At 39.7% G+C, this 12,376-nt stretch overlaps 1 protein-coding gene across 3 annotated transcripts in view; it reads right to left on the bottom strand.

The window, feature by feature from the left end:
- The window catches only part of ipmkb (inositol polyphosphate multikinase b), a 132,679-nt gene that overhangs the window by 72,317 nt on the left and 47,986 nt on the right, over positions 1 to 12,376 (bottom strand). For all 3 annotated transcript variants that reach the window (XR_011882695.1, XR_011882696.1, XM_072239231.1), the window contains exons 3-4: positions 11,259 to 11,355; positions 9,710 to 9,882 (exon numbers count right to left, since the gene is read on the bottom strand). Coding sequence is in view for 1 of the 3 variants with exons in the window: in XM_072239231.1 (XP_072095332.1) it covers positions 9,710 to 9,882; positions 11,259 to 11,355 (270 nt within the window). In the remaining 2 variants the exon portion in view is untranslated. The remainder of the gene's footprint in view (positions 1 to 9,709; positions 9,883 to 11,258; positions 11,356 to 12,376) is intronic.

Raw genomic sequence — 12,376 nt, 5'->3', positions numbered from 1 at the left:
TTAATGAAACAATGAAACCTGGGAAATACTTCTACAACAAAATACTTTGCATTCACTTGCCTTGTTAAAAACAATGAAATTTAACATATTTAAAAAACTTGACAGTTGTGACCCAAATTATTTAAAGCTTTTGTAATTACACACACGTGCTGCATCTGCACACGATGTTATTTCTGCTTCTCTGTTCCGCCAATCCTATATCCTGTTAACTATTTAAAGAAATTGGAATAGAATTTCAGTAGCCAGTCAATGCAACAGACACAAAAAGTATGACTAAATATATTCAAACAATCTGTTGCAGGATAGAATTTCCAACCCCACGAAAGGGAGGCTATAGAGTTGAAGAATCCCCATCAACTGCTTGTCATGCATTTGCATTGGAAATAAAAGTGGATGAAATATTAATAAATGACAACAATTAAGACAGCTGAACATCAATTTCACCTTTCAAACTATTCATCAAGCAGAAAATTTACAATATTCTGAGGAGAGTTAAAAGGGCATGTGTCTTGTAGCCGTTTCCTCTGGCAGGGTCAGTTCTATTTTGTCCAGGAACAAGAGAAATCTCCTCACATAAAGTACAGATGTTTTCTCGTTATTATGGATGCTCTGACCTTAAATTTTGGAGAATTTCAATTGTTGAAAAAATAGAGCCAAGGCTCAGGATTGGGACTGATCATAGCGAATGTTAAAGCTAGGTCAAAACGACAGGCCAACTCTTGAATCCATTTCCTATGCTCTTACAGCAACACTTAAATTAACCTATAAACAAGTACTTAACACTGCGTCCCCTGCCATCTTCCTTCATTAGCGCAATCCTCCATTTCCTTTAATACCTGCATAATTATCATATTATTCACTCCAAACCATCTGTAGAAGAAAACTACTCGTTCTCAGCACACCCAGTGAAATTCCTACTGGATTTCTTAGCATGGATATTGATGACTTCTAACTGTGATACAAAACACTGCCATGCTGAATAGTTATTCCTTGCTCCAAGGTTTTCCTTTCTGCTTTGCATCTCAATAGCTAGCCATTTTAAGACAATACTGAATTCAACAATATTAAGGACAAAATTCAGAAAGACCATAAGACTGTAAGACACAAGAAGCAGAATTAGGCCTTTCAATCATGACTGGTTTGTTTTCCCTCTCAACCTCATCACTGCTAGTGTCTCCTTTAGTCTTCTTATAAAACTCCCATTTGGGTCTTTTTTACCCTTGAAACTCTACCAACAAGGACACTATATCTTCTGATTCTACTTCACTTCTTTCTAAGGATTTGAATTCATTTTTTACCCACAGAGCCTCCCACCCCTCTATCCCCTGCCTGTCCTTTTGATACGATATATATCCTTGGATGATAAGTTTCCAATTCCGATCATTTCAGCCATGACTCAGTGATGCCCATAACGTCATATGTGCCTATTTCAAACTGTGTGACATGATCATGTACCTTATTATGTTTACTACATGCATTCAAAGATACTGCGTGCATTGAAATGGGAGCCGACTCTTGTGCAAAGTCAAAAGGGTTACATTCTCAGGCAAGACTGAAGAAAAATCTTGAATACGAATTACAGATCATTATGAGAGTGTTCTAACAAAGGTATTCAAAATGAAAGAAAGATTTGACCATCAAGGACAAAAGTTTGGAAAGCTGTATTAAACATTCTCCCAAAAATTAAACTCATCAAACACATATCCAGGAGGCAGTACAGCAGGTGTTCCCAACCTTATTTATGCGATGAACACCTGTCTTTAATCAAGGGGTCCATAATTCCCAGGTTGGGATCCCCTGCATTGCAGGAACAAAATGAAATTCATATAACACTTGTAATATAACTTATATGAGGCCCAGAGCCCCTAACATCCAACAAAGTACCTTTATAATGTGATAGAACATAAGACTTTGGAACAGAATTAGGCCATTCAGCCCAATGAACTTGCTCCACATTCCATCATAGCTGATTTACTATCTCTCTTAACCCCAATCTCCTGTCTTTTTCCCATAAACTTTGATGCATTTACTAATCAAGAACGTAACAACCACTGTTTTAAATATTACCAGCGACTTGGTCTCAACTGCCATTGATGGCAAATGAATTCCACAGATCCACTCCTTCTTACCTCTGTTCTAATCTGGGGCTATTCCTCTGGTACCAGACTCTCCCCCACAGGAAAGATCTGCTCCACATCCACTTTATCTAAGCCTTTTGATATTTTGATCCCCTCTCATTATTCTAAACTCCAGCAGGTACATGCCCAGAGCCATCAAATGCTCCTCATCCCGGGATTTTCATTCTCTTCAACATTCTGGATGCTCTCCAATGCCAGCACATTCTTTCTTAAATAAGGGACTCACAATATTCCAAGTGCAGTCTGACCAATAAAACCTCAGCATTACATCCTTGTTTTATATTCTAGTCCTCTTAAAATGAATGCTAACATTGCAATTCAGTTCCTTACCACCGACTCAACCTGCAAGTTAACTTTTAAGTAATTCTGCAAAAGGTCTCCCAAGTCCCTTTGCAACTTTGGCTACTGAATTTGTTCTCCATTTAGAAAATAACCTATGCCTGTTTCTTCTATCTAAGTGCATGACCATACACACCCTTACACTGTATTCCATTTGCCACTTCTTTGCCTATGCTCCTAATCCAAGTCCTTCTTGTGGATTCCCTGCTTCCTCAACACTGTCTGCCCCTCCACTTATCCTTGTATCATCTGGAAACTGAGCCACAAAGCCATAATTTCTCCTATCCAAAACACTGACTTATTAAGTGAAAATAAGCAGAACCAACACTGACCCCTGCGGAATACAGCTAGTCACCGTCAGCCAATCATACAAGGCATACTTTATTCCCACTCATTGCCTCTTGTCAGTCAGCCAAACTTCCACCCATACTTGTATATTCTCCGTCATACCACAGGCTCTTATCTTAAGTAACAGTGTCATGTTCTGAACTTTGTCAAAGGCCTTCTGAAAATCCAAATAAATAACATCCACTGTCTATCCTGCCTGTTATTTCCTCAAAACAATTTCATCAGATCTGTCCAGTTAAGATTTCCCTTTAAGGAAACCATGCTCACTTCAGCCTATTTTAGAATGTGCCTCCAAGTACCCCAAAACCTTATCCTTAATACTGGACTGCAACATTTTACTAACCACTGAAGTCAGGCTAACTGGCCTGTAGTTTCCTGTCTAGTGCCTCCCTTCCTTTTTGAAAAATAGTTTCAAAGTTTCAAACTAAATTTATGTCACGATATACAACCCTGAGATTCACTGTCTTGCAGGCATACTCAATAAATCCATACAATAGTAACCATAACAGAATCAATGAAAGACCACAACAACTCGGGAGTTCAACCAGAGTGAAAAAAAACAAACTGTGCAGATATAAAAAGAAATAATAATAGATAAAGAAGCAATAAATATCAAGAACATGAGTTGAATAATCCTTGAAAGTGAGTCAATAGGTTGTGGGAACATTTTAATGATGAAGTTCATTGAAGTTATCCCCATTGGTTCAAGAGCCTGATAGCTGAGGGAATAACTGTTCCTGAACCTTGTGGTGTGCGTACTGAGGATCCTGTACCCTCTTCCTGATGGAAGCTGTGAGAAGAGAGTATGGTCTGTGTGGTGGAGGTCCCAGCTTTCCTACGACAGCATTTTGTAGAGATTTTTTCAATGCTGGGGACTTCTGGCTACTCACCCTCCCCCTTTTAGAATGCTGTGAACCCTGTCTGAAATGTCCCTGACTCTGGAACCTGGGATGCAACATACCATCTTTTTCAGGTCCACAGAAATTCCTTTCTGCTCTCCTGTCGAATCTCTTATGACGAGACTCTTCTTCTCCACCCTTCCCTTCCGAGCCACAGATACAGACTCAAGTGCCAGAGACCTGTTCATTGTGGCTTTCCCCTCGTAGGTCATTCCCCCCACCCTTCACCTACAGTATCCAAAATGGTATACATGTTATTGAGGGGAACAGCCACAGGGGCATTCTGTATTGTTCGTCTATTTCCTTTCCCTCTCTTAATAGTCACTCAACTACTGCCTCCTACACCTTAGGCATGACTAACTCCCAGTAGCTCCTATCACTTCCTCATTCCCCGTATGAACCAAACATCATCTGGATGCACTTCATGCAAATGCAGTTATCAGGAAGACTGGAGGTCTCCCTGAACTCCAACATCTGAAGACACCACTGACCCTGAACCCATTCTCACTACACTACTAGGCAGTAGTAGACAAAGAAATAATAAAACTTGCCAGAAACTTACCTTAGCCTCTGCTTCTTTTCACCAAAGCCACTCTAACACTGTCCCACTCCAACAGTGGTGACCTCATACAACAGCCGTTCCACTTAAACCTAACGTTTTTTATTAGCCTTTGTGCAGTGACTAAGTACTTGGTGATCACAGGAGTGCCAAATGATTTGACTGGCCCCAGTCTTTTTTCAAAACTCGCTCTCAAAATCTGCAAAATCAATGTTGCAACAATCCTCAAGACACTTCACCTTATTTTTAATCAAATAGAAAAAAATTTAGTAAGTGTTAAGGAGAGAATCCCAATGTTTAGCCTTGGTTGCTGGCAGGCAAGTAATGATGGGGTGCTGAAATCTGGGGATCAGCAAGAGGCCAGAATGAGGGAGTAGAGATTATAGTGAAGGAGGGAGATCAGACAGAGGGAAACACAGGACAGTGGAAGGACATGAGAACAACTACTACAATAGACCACTAGACAGGTATATGGAGGAATCTAAGGTGGGGGCTTATATGGGAGGCAGGGTTTGAGGGTCGGCACAACATTGTGGGCCGAAAGACCTGTACTGTGCTGTACTATTCTATGTTATAATATTGAGCCTTGAAGGGACTACATCTGCAGAATCTTGTTTTGTTTCATGAACAATGATATTGTGCCATAGACAGCAAGCAATGAAGTTGCACTAACCAGTTCCAGGGATGGTGAGTTTACCCAATGCAGAGAGATTTAGTAGAATCTCCCCACATAGGGCAACAAGTTCCACAGTGCAGAAAGACAAAAGATGTCATTGAAACTTACAAAATTATTACAGGGCTCAAAAGGCTGGATGCAAAGAGGATATTTCCTATGCTAGGAAAAAAAATTCTACACAGACAGGTGTAGAGATACAGGCATCCAGTTCATCCACAATAGAGATCAAGAAGGTTTCAAATAACTAGGAGCCTCAGTAAGATAGCAAATACAAAGATGGCAGGTAGTGAGAGAAATTTTCAGTTTGATGGCTTTACCTTAAATTCTGCTCTGTCGCCATTAATTTCATCACATTCTCTAGTAATAAGATTAATAAATTTCCCAAAATTTCAATGGAGAAAAATTTCTGTTCATCCACAACAGAATTATAGGCAAACAGTCTGATTAGCGGAGAGTCTAAAGGTAGCAGCACAGCAAAACTGTGCATTATTACCTAACATCTGGAAACCAAAGGACAGCAAGAAAATGAGAAAGATGAGGATCAAGTATACAGTTACAAGAAAAAGTTTGTGAACCCTTTGCAATTACCCGATTTTCTGCATTAATTACTTATAAAATGTGGTCTGATCTTCATCTAAGTCACAATAATAGACAAACACAATTTGCTAAGCTAATAACACACGAACAATTGTACTTCCTCTCATCAATACTAAGTACACCATTTAAATTAAATCACAGTCTATGTGAGCCTCTGGGGTAATGCCTTCTACAAAAGCTATTTTGAGTCAGATGTTCGAATCAATGAGATGAGATTGAAGGTGTGGGTTATAGAGGTGCCTTGCCCTATAAAAAGACACACAAAATCATGCTACTGACAGAGCCTGCTCCTCTTTAAATAGATCTGTTTATGTGCACTATGCTTCGATCAAAACAACTTTCAGAGGACCTTAGAAGAAGAATTGTAGAGGTGCATGAAGCTGGAAAAGGCTACAAAAGCATTTCTAAAGACCTGAGTGTTCATCGGTCCACGGCAAGAGAAACTGTCTACAAATGGAGGAAATTCAGTACTGTTGCTATTCTCCCTAGGAGTGGGTGTCCTCCCAAGATCACACCAAGAGTGCAATGTGCAATGCTGAAAGAGGTGAAGAAGAACCCAAAGGTAACAGCAAAAGACCTGCAGAAATCTCTAGAACTTGCTCAAGTCTCTGCTTTTGTGTCCACTATAAGAAAAACGCTGAACAAGAATGGTGTTCATGGATGGACATGATGGAGGAAACCACTGCTCTCCAAAAATAAAAACATTGCTGCTCGTCTCAAGTTTGCAAAAGACTACCTGGATGTTCCTTAATGCTTCTGGGACAATGTTTTGCAAATAGATGAGGCAAAAGTTGAACTTTTTGTCACAAATGCACAGCACTATGTTTGGAGGAAAAAGGGCACTCACTGCACACCAACACCAAAACCTCATCCCAACTGTGAAGCTTGGTGGAAGGAGCATCGTGGCTTGGGGCTGCTTTGCTGCTTCAGGATCTGGACAACTTGCAATGATTGAGGGAATGATGAATTCAAAATTGCACTAAGACATTTTACAGGAGAAAGTCAGGGTAGCAGTCTGTCACTTGAAGCTTAATAGAAGTTGAATGATGCAACAAGACAATGATCCAAAACGCACAAGTAAATCAGCAAGCGCGGTTTAAAAAAGATTTGTGCTTTGGAATGGCCATGTCTGAGTCCACACCTTAACCCAATTGAGATGCTGTGGCATGTGCTGAAGGGGGCTGTTCATGCAAGGTATCCCAGAAATATTGATGAACTGAGGGAGTTTTGTATGAAGGGATGGTCTAAAATTCCTCCTCGGCATTGTGCAAGTCTGATCAGCAGCTACAGAAAACATTTGGTGGAGGTTATTACTGCTAAAGGAGGTTCTACCAGTTATTAAATAGAAGGGTCGACATATTTTTTCCAGTCTGGACTGTGAATGATTAAACAATGTTTTCAATAAAGACATGAAAAGTACGATTGTTTGTGTGTTATTAGTTTAGGCAAATTGTGTTTGTCTTTTTTTGTGAGTTAGACTACATTTTATGAATAATTAATGCAAAAAATCAGGTTCTTGCAAAGGGTTCACAAACTTTTTCTTGCAACTGTGCATCCCTGTGATAACAATGCAGACAAGTAGAGAAGAGATATTATTGAGATTTTATGGCTATAACTGGATCAATTTGAATAAACAGGCTAGAGCAGCCCCCAAACAGCAAACAGTGGAGAGGCTATGGAAGATGGCAGGGTGAATCAATCACAAACTAGAAGATGCAGAAGAGAATAAGAGATTATGTTCATTTCAGTCTTGCAGGATTTTATTCGTGACTTTGATTAGACCAGTTTAGTATTATGGTAGTGTACAAACATAGCTTTTATAAGAAAGGCATCCAGGATATAACATTATCGGCACATCAACAAATAGAAAATCAGACTCAAGCTCATAAAAAAAGGACATTACTTGAAGATAATGACAACATTGGGAGCCTTCATACAAGGATAATGGGTTTATCAAATTCAGTTTTAGGAATACAACACAAAAATGTAACAGGAAGCTATTGAAGCACCAGGAAGTGTGAACACTGCATGCTGAAAGTACAATTTTTATGCCTGTTTTTAAACAGCGCTATGCTATACTAACATTATCAGTATTACTTTTCAGTATTAGACCACAGATTATGGAAAAAAAATCTTCCCTTTTCTTCAGAAAATATTTTAAGACACTTAAGTTTCTAAATTAACACAACTACTACTACGTCCACTCAGGCCTAGAGAGACAATATGCATTTGTGCTGACAACTTACAGCCTGATTAATCCATGAGAATAAAATGGAAATTCATGTAAAAAGACCCATGAATAAGTCTAGGTACTCAAATTTAAAACGTCTGGTCATAGAATTGTAATGCTCTGAAAAACTTCATTTTCTCTCAACACCAAATAACTGGTGAGTTCATTTTTGATTCTTTAATTTTAATGGATTTATGTATTTTTATTTGGTTCTCAGTTCAAGTAGTGTTATTGTAATTAAATGCATATTCTTTATTTGTTTACATCAGTTGGTCCACGTTCTGATCATCACAGCTCACAACAGCTGCACTTATGTTAATCTTGTCCAGGCAACAATGACTTCATCCAGAACACCACCCTTTGAAAATTAAATTTATCTTTAATAACCAAAAGGCAAAAACAAATACAAAACAACACACACAAAATGCTGGAAGAACTCAGCAGATCAGGCAGCATCTATAGAAATGAATAAGCAATTGGCATTTTGGGCCAAGACCCTTCTTCAGAACTGGAAAGGAAGGGAAAGACACTAGAATAAAAAGGTAGTGGGAGGGGAAGGAGGATAACTAGAGGAAAAGGGAAAGGTCAAGGGCTGGAGAAGAAGGAGTCTCATAGGAGAAGAGAGTGGACCATACGAGAAAGGGAAGGAGGGGAGAACCCAAGGGGAAGTAATAGGCAGGTGGGCAGAGGTAAAAGGTTAGAGTGGGGAATAAACAAAGGGGGTGGGGGAATTTGTTTACTGGAAGGAGAAATTCATATTCACGCCATCAGGTTGGAGGCTACCCAGACAGAATATAAGGTGTTGTTCCTCCACCCTCAGGGTGGCCTCATCACTGCTCAAGAGAAGGCTGTGGACCAACATGTCGGAACGGGAATGGAAGATGTATTAAAAGGTTTGGCCACCAGGAAGTTCTGTTTTTGGAGGATGGAGCAGAGGTGCTCAACAAAGCAGACCTCCATTTTAAGACGGTTCTCACCAATGGAGAGGAGGCTGCATCGGGAGCACTGGACACAATAGATGAACCCAGCAGATTCGTGGGCAAAGTGTTGCCTCACCTGGAAGGACTGCTTGAGGCCCTGAATGGAGGTGAGGGAAGTGAATGGGCAGGTGTAGCACTTTGACCGCCTACAGGGATAAGTGCTGGGAGGGAGATTAGTGGAGAGGGACAAATGAAAAAGGTGCGATTCCTGCAGACTGCAGAAAGAGAGTGGGGGAGGTAAAGATAAGCTCGGTGGTAGAATCCATTTGGAGATGGTAGAAGTTGCAGAGAATGATGTGTTGGATGTAGAAGCTCATGGGGTTTTAGATAAGGACAAGAGGAACTGTCACTATTAAGGTGGTGGGAAGACTGGGTGAGCACAGATGTTCGGGAAATGGAAGAGACACGGGTGAGGGCAGCAGCAATAGTGGAGAATGGAAATTCTGTTCTTTGAAGAAAGAGGACATCTTTGATGTCCTGGAAAGGAAAGCCAGATCCTGGGAACAGATGCTGCATAGACAAAGGAACTGAGAAAAAGGAAATAGCATTTTTTTTTAAACGGGAGACAGGGTGGGAAGATGTATAGTCAAGATAAATGTGGAATTCAGTAGGCTTATTAAAGATATTGGTCAACATTTGTGTCCAGAGTTGGAGACAGAGATTGAGAAAGGGGAGGGAGGTATCAGAAACGAACCAAGTGAATTTAAGGGTAGGGTGGAAGTTGGAAACAAAGTTGATGAAATTGACGAGCTCAGCATTTGTGCATGAAGCAGCACCAGTGCTGTCATCAATGTAGTGGAGGAAGAGTTGGGAAGGCTCAGAACATGGATTGTTCTACATAGCAAACAAAAAAGCAGGCACAGCTGGAGCACACGTGGGTACCCATGCCTACCCCTCAAAAAAATGAGTCAAATTTATTGGTTTAACATTAAATTTATCTTACCCTCATGCCAAGTACCAAGAAGCCGATTTCTTCCATCAGTGGGTATTTGCTGATCTGTTGTTGTATTTTCTCAGCTGAAGCATCGGGGTCATAACTCTTCTTCCCAATTTTAACATCCATGATGCATGGCTTGCTGAAACAACGCGTCACATCTTCCAGTTTAAGATACAGTTCTGAACTCCAACGTTAAAGAGCAAACCTGCTCCAGTAGATCCCATGAAATATATATCTTAGTTTAAGCAACACACACAAAATGCTGGAGGAACTCAGCAGGCCAGACAGTAACTATGGAAAAAAAGTACAGTACACGTTTTGGGCCGAAACCCTTCAGCAGAACTGAAGAAAAAACACTGAGGAGTAGATTTAAAAGGTAGGGAGAGGCGAGAGAGAACTGGGTGATGTGAAACCTGGAGGAGGAGGGATGAAGTAAAGTGCTGGGAAGTTGATTGGTGAGATGAGGTGAGAGGGGGAAAAGAGGATGGGAACTGGGGAAGGGCGGGAGGGAGGGTTGGAGGGCATTACCAGAAGTTTGAGAAATCAATCTTCATGCCATCAAGTTGGAGGCTACCCAAACAGAATATAAGGTTCTGTTCCTCCAACCTAAGCATGGCCTCATCATGACAGTAGAAGAGGCCATGGATGGACATATTGCAATGGGAATGGAAAGTGGAATCTTAGTTTTGTTTACTTTCCAGGTAAAGGCACTACAATGTACTTCCTTTACAGGCCATATCACATTATTTATCCATTTATAATTTAACACTGGGAATGCACAGATCAATTAATCATAATGAAAAATTAAAGAGCAGATTTTAAATGGTGCTTCCTTTAATGTAAGATCTAGTTCATCAGCCAGGAAAAGGTGCAGTTAAGGTGAGAGGGCATAATTTCAAAGGACATGTGAGGCACAAGTTTTTTTTATATATAGAGAGAGAGGTGGGTGTCTGGAATGCGCTGCCTGAGGTGGTGGTAGAGGCAGAAACATCAGAGACTCTTAGGTGTCATTTAGGCAGCTACATGAATATGTGGAAAATGGAAAGACATGATATTGTGTAGGGAAAGAAGATTAGTTAGCCATTTGATTACTAATTTAATTGGCTCGGTACCACATTGTGAGCCAAAAGTCCTGTTCTCATGTTGTACTGTTCTATGTTCTATATAAAAGTACAAAAAGCAGCAATGTGATTTCTGTGCATTTTTTAAACTTGTGACACCTTGACCATTCAGATGTAATCAATTCTACTGATTATCTTCAGCTCAGAAGCACAGAAGCATTCTCAATGCAAGAAAAGGGCCTTCCTTTAAAAGTAATCACCTGATCATATATAAATAGGTTTCAAAGCCATGCCGAGGAAGGGAGGGAATGACACAAGTCTACTACACTGAAACAAAAAGAAATACAATGCAAAATAAGAAAATGTGAAGACTGAATACATAGAGAACATGTTTATTATATTCAGGCATAAAGTTGGCAAATTAAACCCATTAAGTCAGTCACGAAAATGGGAACACAGTCACACTCAATACCACAGCTCTGTGCAAAGGATACCATTAGGTGCAGTTGTTGGTGCCCAGGTACCAAGGAACTGTGGCAGGAATTTACGAAGTTCCAAGAATGCCGGATCATGACACGAAGAACCAAATACCTGGAAACAGAAAGAAAAGAATGTTGGAAATTTAAATATTTAAAAATTAAAACTACAAAGCAATTTATTTTGTGTCATGGGATCATTTATCAAATGATCTCCAAAAAAACATTTTATAAAAATTAAAACATTTGGAAAAATTAATGCCATTCATAATCAAGAGATGTACATATATTTTTGAACTATAGAACTTCTTGGACGTCAATTGCTAAACCAATAAACATTCAGAATTGGTCTCAATATTAATAGGGTCCATTTATTCCTATTCAAATCTTCAATGTACAGCAGCAGTACAGATTATAAAAATTAAACAAATGTAACTTCAGAAAGATGAATTAAAATGAACAAATTTAACTCTTGACTGTAAAACATTAAATTAAACCACGTGGCAAAATCGAAAACTTCTACATAAGAGCAATCTGTGTAAGAAAGAGCCAACACCAAATATAAATATTCTCTAATTGATGCAATGTGGTAGCACAATGAAATCAGCAGTAAATTCGCCATCTGTGCATCATTGCATTTAATTGCAAAGTCACATTCTAAAAATGAAACAAAAGATGCTGGAAAAATTTAGGTCAGCAGTATTCATGGAAATTGAAAAGCACAATTATAGTTTCAGGTACACAGACTGCCCTTACTTGATAGTGTATTTCTCAAGCATCTTGATTTAATTTCAGATTTCTACTGTCTTTAATATTTTGTTAAAAGGCATTTTTATTTTCTGTTCCTATGGAACCCTTTTGCTCATTGTACAGCTGCTTCTATAGCAACTGATCTATATTAATATTTCAAGGTGGGTAAGAATCCTAGTGATTAAGAAAAGTACTCCCCACGAAGAAAGGCAATGCCGGTTTGAAACAACACAAGGTGCTGGAGGAACTCAGCAAATCAGGCAGCATCATGGAGGAGAATGAACATTCAACGTTTTGGGCTGAGACTCTCCATCAGGACTAAAAAAGAAAGAGAAAGAAGCCTAGAGGAGGTTGGGGTGGGGTGGGGGGGGGGGAGGAAGAGAAGA

This window comes from Mobula birostris, chromosome 21 (genome assembly GCF_030028105.1).
Source record: "Mobula birostris isolate sMobBir1 chromosome 21, sMobBir1.hap1, whole genome shotgun sequence".
Lineage (NCBI taxonomy): Eukaryota > Metazoa > Chordata > Chondrichthyes > Myliobatiformes > Myliobatidae > Mobula > Mobula birostris.
This window is presented reverse-complemented; position numbering and strand designations above follow the sequence as displayed.